The sequence below is a fragment of the Mobula hypostoma genome, chromosome 6 (assembly GCF_963921235.1).
Source record: "Mobula hypostoma chromosome 6, sMobHyp1.1, whole genome shotgun sequence".
Classification (NCBI taxonomy): Eukaryota; Metazoa; Chordata; class Chondrichthyes; order Myliobatiformes; family Myliobatidae; genus Mobula; species Mobula hypostoma.
In genome coordinates, this window is record NC_086102.1 from 49,111,337 (window position 1) to 49,127,151 (window position 15,815).

General features: G+C 41.0%; 1 protein-coding gene across 8 annotated transcripts in view; it reads left to right on the plus strand.

Annotated features, from left to right (window-relative positions):
* The window catches only part of caska (calcium/calmodulin-dependent serine protein kinase a), a 415,030-nt gene that overhangs the window by 334,166 nt on the left and 65,049 nt on the right, over window positions 1–15,815 (plus strand). For all 8 annotated transcript variants that reach the window (XM_063050785.1, XM_063050787.1, XM_063050788.1 and 5 more), the window contains exon 13: window positions 9,138–9,218. In XM_063050785.1, the coding sequence (XP_062906855.1) occupies window positions 9,138–9,218 (81 nt within the window). The remainder of the gene's footprint in view (window positions 1–9,137; window positions 9,219–15,815) is intronic.

Below are 15,815 nucleotides of genomic sequence, written 5' to 3' on the forward strand. Positions count from 1 at the left end.
TTCCTCCCCCACCTTTTATTTTGGCTTCTTCCCACTTCCTCTCCAGGTCCTGATGATTTATTCGTTTCCATAGCTGTTGCCTGACCTGCTGAGTTCTTCCAGCTGTGCATGTTACCCTGGATCTCCAGCATCTGCAGAATCTCATATTTATGTTTGTAATAGCCTGGGATTTTAACGCTCAATATTAACTGGGTTTGCCTTTGAGCAGGAGTTCCCAACTACCTTTATGCCATGGACCAATACCATTAAACAATGGATCTGTGTACCCTAGTTTGGGAACTCCTGCCTTAGGGTATTCCCAGTCAATAATAGGCAAGTTAAATTGCATCCTATAAGTTTTTAAGTCGTACATAGATCTCCTGCTGGGGATGAGAGTCTACTTGACCTTGATTTAGGGAATTAGATACGCAAATTGTGGCAGTTACCTTGAAACAATGATCATAATTCGCTAAGTATTAACTCTGATCATAGAGTTAGGGTACTAATTTTAGAGGTCTAAGACAGGACCTGACAGAAGTAGATTGAGAGTGGAAAACAACATATGATAAGTGAAAGCTGTTTAAAGGTGATCATCTCCCTGTAATGTTAAGATAAGGGAACAATAATTAACAAAGGAAATTGATGGTTTCATCAAGGAAAAGGAGGAAATACAGTGGATTCAGGTTAATTGGGTCATCAGTTGCTTGGTCAGGGGGTTGAGAATTATAGGTAGAAGGTAGAAGAATGGGGTTTAAATAAAATCAGCCATGATTGAATGGATGAGCAGAATCAGTAGGCAGCATGGCCTAATTCTTTTCCTGTGTCTTCATTTCCAGCTTTTACTCTCAATTCAATTGTTTGAGAATTCTTAAATCCCTGCCTGTCAGTCAAACTGAGAAGAATTTTCCTGTAATTAAATATTAGGAAAACTAGAACTATTGTCTTCAGACCAGCTCTGCATATTATTAATGTAAACAATAACAACCTCTTACACTATCCACAACACCTCCAACTTTGGTATTATCCTGCAGACTTACTAACCCACCCATCCACTTTCTCATCCAAGTCATTTATAAAAGTCACAAGTTGCAGGGGTCCCAGAAATGATCCCTGTGGCACACCACTAGTTACCAACCTCCAGACAGAATACACTTTATCTGCTACAACCTCTATCTTCTGGAGGTAAGCCAGTTCTGAATCCATACAGCCAGGCTTCATGAATCTATGCCTCATGACCTTCTGGATGTGCTAACCATGGGCAACCTTGTCAAATGCCTTACCAAAATCCATATGCAGTACATCCACCACTCTGTCTTCAATTTGTTGGTCACCTCATCAAAACTCAGTTGGGCTGTTGGGTCATCTCTAATAAGACTATGTTTCTCCAAATGCTCATAATTCCTATCCTTAAGAATTCTTTTCAATAGCTTGCCGACCATTGATAAAGACTCACTGGTCTTTAATTTCCAGAATTATCCTTATTACTCTTGAATAATGGAATAATGTTTACCATCCTCCAGTCCTTTATTCCACTCCTGAGAGCAAGCAAGAAGCAAATATCATCATGAGTGCTCCAGCAATCTCTTCCTTTGTTTCCTATAGTAACCCAGGGTGTATCCTGTTTTGGACAGGAGACTGGTCTATCCTAATGTTTTTCAAAAGCTCCCACGCTACCTCTTTCTGAACTTCAACATGCTCCAGAACATTTATGTGTTCTATGCTGACTTCATATTTGTCAAAAGTCCCTCTCCTCTGCAGGGGGAGAAGGTTCTTGGGAAACTGAACGGTCTGAAGGTAGATAAGTCACTTGAACCAGATGGTGTACCCCAGGGTTCTGAAAGAGGTGGCTGAAGAGATTGTGGAGGCATTAGTAATGATTTTTCAAGAATCACCAGATTCTGGAATGGCTACAGAAAGACTTAAATTAGAAGAATAAGCAAAGAGTGGCGCATGGCCAAGTGGTTAGGGCATTGGACTAGCGACCTGAAGGTCATGAGTTGGAGCCTTGGCCGAGGCAGCTTGTGTGGCCTTGAGCAAGGCACTCAACCACACAATGCTTCAGTCTACCCAGCTGAGAATGGGTACCAGCAAAAACACTGGAGGTTAACCTCACGATAGACTGGCGTTGGGGGGTGGGGGGGAGTCTCATACTCTCAGTCGCTTCACACCTCAGAAACCAGCATAAGCACCGGCCTGATGGGCCACAAGGCTCATGACAGACTTTTAGTAGGCAAAGAAGTGGCAGGTGGAATACAGTGTCAGGAAATATATGGTCATGCACTTTGGTAGAAGAAATAAAACGGGAGACTTTTCTAAATAGAGAGAAAATTTTAAAATCTGAGGAGCAAAAGTCCTTGTGCAGGATTCCCTAAAAGTTAATTTGCAGATCAAATCTGCAGTGAAGAAGGGAAATGTGATGTTAGCATTCGTTTCAAGAGGGCTAGAATATGAAAGCACTGGTGAGGCCTCACTGGGTGTACAGTAAGCAGATATGGGTCTCTTGTCTTAGAAAGAATGTAATGCTGTGACTTTATAAATTGGTCAAACCACACTTGGAGTATTGTGAGCAGTTTTCTTAGCAGTTTCTTATCTAAGGAAAGGTGTGCTGGCATTGGAGAGGGTCCAGAGGAGTTTACGAGAAGATTCCTGGAATGAAAGGGTTAATGTATGAGCTGCATTTGAAGGCTCTGGGCCTGTACTCGCTAGAATTTAATAGGGTGAGGGGTTTCTCATTGAAATCTGTCAAATGCTGAAAGGCCCAGATAGAATGTATGTGGAGGGGATGTTTTCTATAGTAGATGAGTCTAGGAACTTTATATTCCTCAGTGTTATCATTTCAGAGGACCTGTCCTGGGCTTAGCATGTAAATGCAATTACAAAGAAACCATAGCAGCATCTCTTGTTCCTTAGAAGTTTGCTAAGATTTGACAAGACAACTAAAACTTTGATAAACTTCTGTAGAAGTGTGGTAGAGAGTATATTGACTGGCTGCATCACAGCCTGGCATGGAAACACCAATGCCCTTGTAGTGGATGCAGCCCAGTCCATCACAGGTAAAGTCCTTTCCACCATTGTGCACATCTACATGGAGCATTATCACAGATAAGCAGCTGCGTCATCAGGAACTGCCACCACCCAGGTTATGCTCTTTTCTTGCTGCAATCAAGAAGAAGGTACAGGAGCCTCAGGACTCTCACCACCATGTTCAAGAACAGTTTTTACCCCTCAATCATCAGACTCTTCAACTGGTGGGGATAACTTCACTGCCCCGTCACTGAATAGTTCCCACAAACAATGGACTCACTTTCAAGGATACTTCATCTCATGTTCTCAATATTTATTGTTTATTTATTTACTTTTCTTTGCTTTTGTATTTGCACTATTTTTTGTCTTATACACATTGGTTGACCACCCTGTTGAGTGTAGTCTTTCACTGATTCTATTATGGTCATTGGATTTATTGAGTATGCCTGCAAGAAAACTAATCTCAAGAGTTGTCTGGTGACATATATAGTAGCGTGCAAAAGTTTGGGCACCCCTGGTCAAAATTTCTGTTACTGTGAATAACTAAGCAAGTAAAAGATGACCGGATTTCCAAAAGGCATAAAGTTAAAGATGACACATTTCTTTAATACTTTAAGCACGATTACTTTTTTATTTCCATCTTGTATAGTTTCAAAATAACAAAAAAGTAGAAGGGTCTGAAGCAAAAGTTTGGGCACCCTGCATGGTCAGTGCTTAGTAATGCCCCCTTTGGCAAGTATCACAGCTTGTAAACGCTTTCTGTAGCCAGCTAAGAGTCTTTCAATTCTTGTTTGGGGGATTTTCGCCCATTCTTCCCTGTAAAAGGCTTCTAGTTCTGTGAGATCCTTGGGCTATCTTGCATGCACTGCTCTTTTGAGGTCTATCCACAGATTCTCGATGATGTTTAGGTCAGGGGACTGTGAGGGCCATGGCAAAACCTACAGCTTGTGCCTCTTGAGGTCGTTCATTGTGGATTTTGAGGTGTGTTTAGGATCATTATCCTGTTGTAGAAGCCATCCTCTTTTCATCTTCAGCTTTTTTACAGACAGTGTGATGTTGCTTCCAGAATTTGCTGGTATCTAATTGAATTCATTCTTCCCTCTACCAGTGAATTGTTCCTTGTGCCACTGGCTGCAACACAAGCTCAAAGCATGATCGATCCACCCCCGTGCTTAACAGTTGGAGAGGTGTTCTTTTCATGAAATTCTGCACCCGTTTTTCTCCAAGCCTACCTTTGCTCATTGCGGCCAAAAAGTTCTATTTTAACTTCATCAGTCCACAGGGCTTGTTTCCAAACTGCATCAGGCATATTTAGATGTTCCTTTGCAAACTTCTGATGCTCAATTTTGTGGTGAAGACGCAGGGAAGGTTTTCTTCTGATGACTCTTTCATGAAGGTCATATTTGTGCAGGTGTCGCTGCACAGTAGAACAGTGCACCACCACTCCAGAGTCTTCCTGAAGGTCTTTTGCAGTTAAACGGGGGTTTTGATTTGCCTTTCTAGCAATCCTATGAGCAGTTCTCTCAGAAAGTTTTCTTGGTCTTCCAGACCTCAACTTGACCTCCACCATTCCTGTTAACTGCCATTTCTTAATCACATTACTATAGGAAGGATGTGGAAGCATTGGAAAGGGTACAGAGGAGATTTACCAGGATGCTGCCTGGTCTAGAGAGTATGCATTATGATCAGAGATTAAGGGAGCTCGGGCTTTACTCTTTGGAGAGAAGGAGGATGAGAGGAGACATGATAGAGTTATACAAGATATTAAGAGGAATAGATAGTGGACAGCCAGCACCTCTTCCCCAGGGTACCACTGCTCAATACAAGAGGACATGGCTTTAAGGTAAGGGTTGAGAAGTTCAAGGGGGATATTAGAGGAAGGTTTTTTACTCAGAGAGTGGTTGGTGCGTGGAATGCACTGCCTGAGTTAGTGGTGGAGGCAAATACACTAGTGAAATTTAAGAGACTACTAGACAAGTATATGGAGGAAGTTAAGGTGGGGGTTATATGGGAGGCAGGGTTTAAGGGTCAGCACAACATTGTGGGCCAAAGGGCCTGCACTGTGCTGTACTATTCTATGTTCTATTACCAGCTGAGGAAACGGCTACCTGAACACGCTTTGCTATCTTCTTATAGCCTTCTCCTGCTTTGTGGGCATCATTTATTTTAATTTTCAGAGTGCTAGGCAGCTGCTTAGAGGAGCCCATGGCTGCTGATTGTTGGGACAAGATTTCAGGAGTCAGAGTATTTATAAAGCTTTGAAATTTGCTTCACCTGGCCTTTCCTAACGATGACTGTGAACAAGCCATAGCCCTAACAAGCGAATTAAGGTCTGAGACCTTGGTAAAAGTTATCTGAGAGCTCAAATCTCTTGAGGTGCCCAAACTTGTGCATGATGCTCCTTTTTTTCACTCTTAAAATTGTACAAAACAAAAATAATACACTAATCTTGCTTAAAATGTTGAAAAGAATGTTTCATCTTTAACTTCATGACTTCTGGAGATCAGTTCATCTTCTACTCACTTAACTATTCACAGTAACAGAAATTTTTACCAGGAGTGCCCAAACTTTTGCATGCCACTGTATGTACTTTGATGATAAATTTACTTTGTACTTTGAATCGACTGAACTTTCTTGACCAACATTCCATTCATTGTTCACTCTAAGCTGCGCAGTGACGTAACTGCGCAGAAACTGAAACGCTGCTGTGCACCAAGCCTTTGTTCTAACGCAGCTGGAATTTTCTTTTATATAATGTTTTAAAGTCGCACAATTTTAGGCCATGTAAAGATTTCCTGTTCAGAGCAATAGCTGGTCAGTGCAGCTGTAAAAAATAATTACAGGGAATGTTGCTTCCATGCAATAATTTATGAAAGGCCTTACTAAAGTTCATGTAGAAAACATCCACCACCAATCCTGATGAAGGGTCCCGGCCTGAAACATTGATGGTGTTTTCCCATCTGTATATGCTGCCTGGCCTACTGAGCTCCTCCAGCACATTGTCTGTATTGCTGTAGATTTCCAGTATCTGCAGTACCTCTTGTGACATTGCCTTTCCTTCATCAACTTTCCTGGTAACCTCCTCAAAAATCTCTAAAACAAAATTAGTTAAATATGACCTACAATGCACAAAGTTAATAGTGCCTGATCTATCCAAATACTTGTATATCTGGTCCTTATGACAAAGGAGCAGAATTAGGCAGGAAAATGGGGTTAGAGGGATGATAGATTAGCCATGATGAATGGTGGAGAAGTCGGATGGCCCAGGGATGATAATACTGAATGCCAACCTGTAGTCAATAAAGAGCATCCTGATGTATGCATCTTTGAGCTGTCCAGATGTTCCAGGATTGATTGAAGAGCAAATGAAATGGCATCTGTTATGGACCTGTTGTGCCAGTAGGCAAACTGGAGCGGATCCAAGTCGGTTTTCAGGCAGGAGTTGATATGTTGCATCATCAGCCTCTCAAAACACATTATCACCATGGAAGTAAGTGCTACTGAACGATAGTCATTGAGGCAGGTTACCAAGTACCAGTAAACTTAAAGCAGCTGGGTACATCAGACTGCCAAAGTGAGAGGTTAAAGATTGCAGTGAACACTCCAGCCAGTTGATCAGCACAGGTCTTTAGTGCTTGGCCAGGTACCCATCTAGGATGGATGCTTTCTGTGGGTTCACCCTCCTGAAGGATTCTTTCATGTCAGCCTCAGTGACTGAAATCACAGGATCATCAGGGGCCATGGGTGTTTGTACCAGTTCCTCCATGTTTTGACAGTCAAATTCAGCATAGAAGGCATTCAGTCATCTGGACACAAATAACAGCTGTCACCTATGTCACTTGATTTCACCTTGTAAGAGGTGATAGCATTCAACCCCTGCCACAGCTGTCGAGCATCCTTCGCTGATTCAAGTTTAGTCTGGAATTGCCATTTCTCCCAAGTTGTCATTCCGGAGATCAGAGATCGCTTGGCACTCAGGGTGAGTAGCAAATTGGATTTGAAAATGGCTTTGCAGGAGTAACCAGAGAGTAGTTATAGATGGTTGTCTTTCTGACTGGAGGCCTGTGATAAATGGTGTGCTGCAAGAATCATCACTGTATCTATTGTTGTGTGTCATCTATATCAATGATCTGGATGATAACGTGGTGAACTGGATTAGCAGATTTACAAATGACACCAAGATTGAGGGCACAGTGCACAACGAGGAAGGCTATTAACGCTTGCAGCAGAACTGAATCATGGCAGATGAAATTTAAAGCAGACAAGTATGAGGTATTACACTTTAGGAGGGCAAACCATGGTGGAACTTGCACAATGAACAGTAGGGCACTAAGCAGTGCAGTGGAACAGAGGGATCTAGGACTACATTCGGCACGGACTAGAAGGGCCGAGATGGCCTGTTTCCGTGCTGTAATTGTTATATGGTTATATGGTTACAGTTCTAGGGTTGTAAAGAGAACTTTTCACACATTGGCCTCCATAAATACAACTATTGAGTATAGCAGTTGGGATGTTGAAATTGTTTAAGACATTGGTGAAGCCAAATTGAGAGTACTGTGTGCAGTTCAGGCTTTTTTTTTACTGAGACTGGGTGGGACTAGTCATAGGTTAAGAGTGAAAGGGGATCTATTTGTTCACTCAGAGGGTGTTGCAAGTATGGAATGAGCTGCCAGTAAAAGTGGTGGATGCGGGTTCAGTTTCAACATTTAAGAGAAGTTTAGATAGATGGATGGATGGGATATGGAGAGCTGTGGGTTGATGGGACTAGGCAGAATAACAGTTCGAGATGGACTGAATGGGCTAAAAGGCCTGTTTTTGTGGAGTAGCACTCTATGACTAACTGGGACAAGTGCAGGTAGACAGTTCATTTTTGCACAGACGAGTTGGCCTGAAAGGCTTATTCCTGTATTCCTGTGCTTGTATAACTCTGTGAATCTATGATATCCATTCTGACTATATAAGCACAACCAATCATCAAAAGAATATGTTCTTAAAATCTATTCATAATACACAGGAAGTTTTTTTAAAAAAAGGCAGCACGCCTTTATTTTCCTATCATTCTAGAACCTGCTTTATGGGCACACAGTGGTACAGCTAGATGATCTAATTTCTCACAGCTCTGGTGACCTGTGTTTGATCCTGACCTCCCAGTACTATCTGCATGGAGTTTGCACGTTCACCCTGTGATTGTGTGGGTTTTCTCTAAATCCTCAGATTTCTACCATAACCCAAAAAAAATGTGTATTGATAGCTTAACTAAACATTTAAATTGCCTTAGTATGAAGGTTGTGGTAGAGGTAGGACAAAGTTGATAGACTATAGGAAGATTGAAATGGATGATGATAGGATCTGTGTAAATATGAGTGTTGGGTGGTCATGGTGGACTTGTTGCATTGAAGGACCCGTTTTCATGCTGTATATGCAGTATTACTCAGGTTGCACTAAAACAACAAAGAATGGAAATGTCGTGTGGGATACTTCATATGCTCTTTAATTTTAGACTTGGGTGGTTGCAACAAACTGGTAACATATTTGATTACATCTGTTGGCTTGTGTAGGAAAGGATAAAAATTATGCCATCCTTGCTGTAGTGGAAATTATTACAATAAGAAGGTATACTTTGGAAATATTTAAGAAAGCCGTCCTTTTAGATGTTTTCTCATTCCATAATATAAAAATGCAAATAATACAACCTTTAGCCAAGAATGACTGATGTGAATCCCTGCCAATGCAAATAATGTACGTGCAGGCTGTACAGCACTGGTTTTGCATGACAGCATCAGAAGAACTGTCTCTAGATATAAACAAGCCAAATATTGGGTTGAAGTTCAGTTTAAATGAATGGAAAGGAAGTCCTTTTTAAGGTTTGTTTCTCCATTTGACACTCCAGGCCTAAAATTATTTCGCAGTGTATGGCCATCGGAAGGACAAGTGGATGCACAGCAGAAAAATCCACCTCAAACCCAAACTGTCATAAAAATTATTTGGATCACTCTAATAGTTTTCATTAATGTTAAAAATGAAGTTATCCCTTCTATTTCCCCATTTTGGTTCACAATTTCAAATAATGACATATCTTAATTTTCCAAATTATGGTCTACAGGTACTTACTGTTTTTTTGTTGAATCTTGTAGGTGTTGGAAGAGATTTCGTGCTATCCAGAAAATAATGATGCAAAAGAACTGAAATGTATTCTAACAAGGCCTCATTTTATGGTATGTGAATTGTTCTGTTATCACACTTCAAACAAAGGAAGCATAATTGGCACTGAACATTGCCCAAATTACTATGTAAATTATAGTACTTGGTTATTTTAAAAATTGGTGAGTTTTTAACCAGGTAAGTCAGATCTTTTTTGCTTTCTTAAGCATTTTAAAGGGAAAACAAGTATTCTCAGTTAAATTTTGATTCTCATTTTCAAGGAAGTCTGTTTATAGAAGCCTGATAGCTGTTGTTTAAACAATTCAGACGTTATGACAATCAACATCCCAAAATGTCTTCTTCCAGTTAAGGAGCAGTGATGCTGTGATGTGATTTTGGAATAGACAAAGAAATTTTCTAGAGTTGCTTACTGTCACAAAAAAATGTAATATGTACAGCAAGGCTTGTTTGAACTCTGTTTCCTGGTTTGTTAATCAGATTGAGTTTAGTCTGAACAAGTATGAGATCAGATATAAGGGAGAAATATACAGATGGTAGGACCTTTGAGAGCATTGATGCACAGAGTGATCTTTGGGTGCATGTCCATAACTCCTTGAGTGTGGCCACATAAGTAGATGCGAGTAAAGAAGGCAATACAGCGTTATGGTCAGCATGAGTCAGCTGAGCCTAAAAGACTTGTTTCTGTGCTATACAGCTGTGTGACTCTTATGATCCTAAGTAGTTGGAGCAGTTAGACAATCAATAAGCTAAAATTAAAATGAGAAAAGCATACTGTATTTCTTGATGTTTAAAATTTAGAAAGGCAATTTTGTAAATAATACTGAAACTACTTGTTGTCTATATTCATAAATTTTTCGGTGTGGTTGGTTTTTCCAGGATGTTGCTAATTTAATATTTTTTGCAAATTAGCAAAGTGAAAGATAAAGCAGGTGATTTTAGGTCAGTGAACCTAATATCAATAGACAGTAATGAGTCCAGCCTTCTAAAATTACCAATCCAGATACACTGAATAGGAAGAATACTGAAGAACAATCACCTTGAGAACATTCTTTGAAACCTGTGAAAGCAATCTTTTTGTCGATTTTGTTGACTTTTAGATTACTAAACTATTACTCATGCTGGTGCAAGTAGCCAGCAAGCTATGTTCTTTTAATGCTGCTGCAAGTAGCTCTTCATTGAACTGGTGCATATGACAATAAACTTGACTTAGATTTTGACTTTAACTTTTACATTCCCTGAGGCTGCAACATGAGAGGAGTTCTAGCTCTTTTGAATGATCGGGTGCTAAATATCATGAATCATTGTGAAATGGGGAGTAGTGCTTTAATCAGCAAGAATGCACTTCCAAAATTCATGAATTTGTATCTTGCTCATCTTATTTTTCTGGCACCAGGTTCAGCATTAGAGTGAGAGAATAATGCTTTCATTGTGAAGGATGTTCTTTTGCAAAACATAGCATGTTGGTGGACTACAAATTTTGGTGGTATAGCACGAATCATTGATCCAAATAAACTCCTCCATCCATTTAATATTGTGTTTTGTCCATGAGAGCAAAAAAGGATTAGCTCTAGTACCTGGACAAGCTCTTTGCTAATAGCAGTTTTATAAAATTCTTTTACAGATTTTGCAAAGTTCTAATAGACTGAGAGCGGTTGGGGGGGGGGTGGTTCTCACTTTGAACAACTTGCTGTCTAAAATCTAGAATCCATTTCTTCAGGACAAAATGGGTCAGATAACAATTGAGCTACATTTTTCAAAATGGCAAAGTTGCCGATCAGTGGGAGTACTATGCCACATCAGCTTATTGTGTGTACAAGGTCAATAATTGTGTTACAGGGAATTAAGGAGAAAACCAACAAGGAATATACCAATATTTATTCTGTCAGGCAAAGGTTTATCAACTTTAGAGATTGACAATTTTGCATTTATGTATAATGCTGTTCCTATAGTGGCAATGTTCCTCATTTTAATTAACTTGGACCTATTGTGTGCATGCTTTTTCAGCAAGAATACTGGAAGTGGAATTAATGTGGGCCCTAGCCCTGTACCATTGTGTGTATAATGATGGGAAGAACTAACCCTAACCTTAATTGCTCTAGATCCCTTTGCATATCATTATAACTTGCTTCACTATCAACAAGACTCTCTAGTATCATCAGCAAACTTGTTGATTGTGCTACATACATTTTTATCCAAATCGTTTACATAAATAATGAATAATAGAGTTACAACCCTGATCCCCAAAGCACCAGCTTATTATAGGCCTCCAGTAGAAGAAACGACCTTCAAACCATAACCCTCTGCTTCTTATCATGGAGCTTATTCTGAATCCATCTCTCTCATCCCCCCCCCCGCCCCCCGAATCACATCTGGCCTAACCTACTGGAACACCCTGCTATGTGAGACCTTATCAAAGGACTTAGTAAGGTCCCTATAGACAACAGCCTTTGCATTACCTTAGATACCTCTTCCACAAGCTCCAAAAAATTATTGAGACATGACTGCCCACACGCACAACCATGCCAACTCTTCTTGATCAAGCTTTGACTACCCAAGTGATCATAGATCTTCTCCCTCAGAATAGTCTCCACTACCTTCCCTACAACTTGGGTCAGACTCACTGGCCTGTACTTCCCTTGCTACCACTTTTGATCAGTGGAACTGCATTAACTGGTCTTCAGTCTTCTGGAACTTTACCAGTGGCTAACAACAAAGCAAATATCTCTACAAGGGCCTCTATGAATTCTTCCCTGACCTCCTATAAGGGTGCACTTGATCAGGCCCTGGGGATTTGCCCACGTTAATGAATTTCAAGGCTGCAACTACCTCCCTCCTCATAATATGCATATAATCAAAGGCCTCACTACTTATTGCCCTCACTTCTTTGGTATCCATAATATTCTCCATGGAGTGGAAGGTTGGCAATACATCTGAACAAAAGGAGGTGAAAGGCTCTCCTTCCCTCCGCTAGCCTGCAGGTCACCCTTGAGCAAGGTGTAGGACCTGCTTAGCCCTCTGATCAGGGTCATGTGAAGCCACAGGAACAGATGGTGGATGGTTGTGTGAATAGCTGGTGCATATCACAAGACCTGGTTAAGCAACCACTGACACCAGGCAGACAATCTCTGAAGAGTATTGATAATGGCTGAGGTCACTTGTCTTGTAAAGACACTGCCCAAAAGAAGGCAATGGCAAACCACTTCTGTAGAAAAATTTGCCAAGAACAATCATGGTCATGGAAAGACCATGATCAGTCACATCATAGGACATGATACATAACAAACAAATACATTTTCACCTTACTAAACACTGAAAAAATAGACATTAAAAATCACAGCCATCTCCGGCAGTTCCACATGTAGGTGATCCTTATGATCTGAAGAGGACCTAGTCTTTTTCTAGTAACCCTTTTACTATTAATATATCTGAAGAACTTCTTGGGATTATCTTTAATCCTGCCTGCCAAATCAATCTCATATCCCATTTTTCTACCCTTCTGATTTCTCTCAAGGTTGGTCTTAAAAAACTTCATCTTCACCAAGGGATTCATACGTACCCAACGGCAATAACATTACAAACAGTTGCTTCTTTTCCCTCACTAGAGCCTCATTATCTCTTGTCAGCCAGGGTTCCTGAACTTGGTATGTTTTCCCTTCACCCTAAGAGGAGCATGCTACCCCTGAATTCTTGATGTGACACTTTTTAACACTTCCCAATTGCCATTTGTTCCTTAAATTTTAAATATACTCAGCCAGATCCTGTCTACTGCCCAAAAAGTTAGCCCCGCTGCAATTCAGGACTTCTGTTTTTCTACACCTGTGAACCAGTTCTAATTTTTTTCCATAACTATTATAAAGCTAATAAAATAGTGGTCACAGGGCCCCAAGAGGAGTTCTGCTGGAGAACCTTTCCAAGTAGGTTCCTCTCTGCATTGCATGAAGAAACTAACTTGGACGCACCACACCAGTTCTAAGTTATATCCTCATTGGATGATCCTTCAAGAGTATTCTAAGCACTGCTGTTATAAGACCATAAGATATGGGAGCAGAATTAGGCCATTTGGCCTATGTCATCTGCTCCACCATTTCATCATGGCTTATCTAATTTTCCTCTCAGCCTCGATCTTCTCCCCGTATCCCTTCATGCCCTGACCAATCAAGAATCTGTCAACCTCTGCCTCAAATCTACATAAAAGCTTGGTCTCCACAGCTGCCTGTGGCAAAGAATTCCACAGATTCACCACTCTCTGGCTAAAGAAATTCCTTCGCGTTTCTGTTCTAAAAGAATGCCCCTCTATGTCCTCTGGTCTTAGGCTCTCCCACCATAGGAAACATCCTTGCCACATCTGCTCTATCAAAGTCTTTCACCATTCGGTAAATTTCAATCGGGTCAGCCCTCATGCTTCTGAATTCTAGTGAATACAGGTCCAGAGCCATCAAACGCTCTTCATGACAAGCCATTCAATCCCGGAATCATTTTCATGAACCTACTTTGAACCCGCTCTAGTTTTAGCACATCCTTTCTAAAATAAGGGGCCCAAACCTGCTCACAATACTCCAACTGAGGCCTCACCAGTGCTGTATAAAGTCTCAACATTGCATCCTTGCTTTTATACTCTAGTCCTCTTGAAATGAACGTTAACATTGCATTTGCCTTCTTCACCACAGACTTGACCTGCAAATTAACCTTTAGGGAATACTGCACAAAGACTCCCAAGTCCCTTTGTGCCTCAGTTTGTTGTATTTTCTCTCCATTTAGAAAATAGTTAACTTTTTCATTTCTTCTACTGAAGTACATGACCATACACTTCCCAACACTGTGTTCCATCTGCCATTTCTTAGCCTATTCTCCTAATCTGTCTTGTCCTTCGGTCGCCTGTTTACTTCCTCAAAACTACCTGTCCCTCCACCTAACTTCATATCATCTGCAAACTTTGCAACAACGCCATCAATTCCATCATCCAAATCATTGACATATAACGTAAAAAGAATTGGTCCCAACACAGTCCCTTGTGGAACACCACTTGTCATCAGCATCCAGCCAGAAAGGCTCCCTTCATTTCCACTCTTTGCCTATTGCCAATCAGTTCCTCTTTATCCAAGCTAGAATCTTTCCTGTAATGCCATGGGCTCGTAGCTTGTTAAGCAGCCACATGTGTGGCACCTTGTCAATGGACTTATGAAAATCCAAGTCATCCCTTTTCAAAATGGAAGCGTCACCCCTCACCACCACTCTTACCTGTTCCTTTGCCATACCCAAAGCGTCATTATCACAGAACACTGAAGTGCCATTCCTTCTCTGCTGTCAGCCACATTTCTGTTATGGCTATTATATCTCTATTCCTATAGCAATCCATGCCCTCAGTTCATAGGCCTTACCTGTTAAACTCCTGTGTGTTGAAATAGTTGCAACTTAAAGCAGTGTCCTGTCTGCCCTTTTACTGGAATCCTGGTTATCCTGATTGCTCGAGTAACGCTCATTTTCTGCACATACTCCTGGTCTCTTCACCGACTTCACTCTCAAACCTCCGCCCACCACACCAATCTGGTTTACCCCTTTCCAGTGGCAAAAGCAAATGTCCCTGCTAAAATATTGGTCCCCTTCTAATACCGGTGCAACCCATCCCTCTCGTACAGATCACCTGTATCTGAGAAGAGATACCAATCATCCAAGAACCTGAATCCCTGCCCCCACACACCAGATCTTCAGCCACACATTAATCTAGTCTATTTTTTTCTTTTCCTGGACTCACTAGCATGTGGCACTTGTAGTACCCCAAGGTCACCACCGTCGAGGTCCTGCATTTTAATTTCTTACCTAACTCCCTATACTCACCATGTAGGACCTCAGCCATTGTTCTACCTGTGGTCATTTATACCTACATATGCAACAACCTCTGGATGCCCCCTCAAGAGTTTTCTGCAACCGTTTAGAGACATCCTTCACCTTGGCACTTTTTCTGTGGCCACTGAATCTCTTGTGTGTTTGCCTTGCTGTTGAATCTCCTATCACTGTTGTTCTGTCTGACTGCGCCCTTTCCCTGTGAGCCTCAGAGCCACTCGACAGTGCCAGAGACCTGACAACTGCTACTAGCCCTTAAAAGAGCATCCCCCTCAACAGTATCCATAACGCTGTGCATGTTATGTACTCAGTTTCTATATCTATTCACCAATTTTCTTTGATACTCATTGACCATCTAAAAAGGAGGCCCCAACCACATTTTGTAGCTCCAGAGTTCTGCTTTCTTGTTTTGGTCTCACAAAAAAAAATCACTCCTTTCAGATTGTTGCTCTAGCCCTAGATGTGCACATTTTAATTGGTTAACTGCCAGAAGGTTGTACATTTTACACTTGCAACAGCCATTTTACTCACAAGCAACGGTGAGCATATTTTTGAGGAATTCAGCCCTTTCATAAAAGCAAAAATGTTTGATAATTAGGGGTGTGTCTCCACTGTGTTCTGCAAAAGGAGTTGCTGGGTTTCTCATGGTGTGTGAAATTGTGTTGGAAACAGATGGATTTCAGCTTTTTCAATAAACCAGTTGACATGACAGCAGTTAGGATTGTATTGATGTACTTTATGATTTATGGTGTAATTTCATCAAAGAATCTTCTTACAATATATACCCTCAGTATCTTCAACTGTTCTAA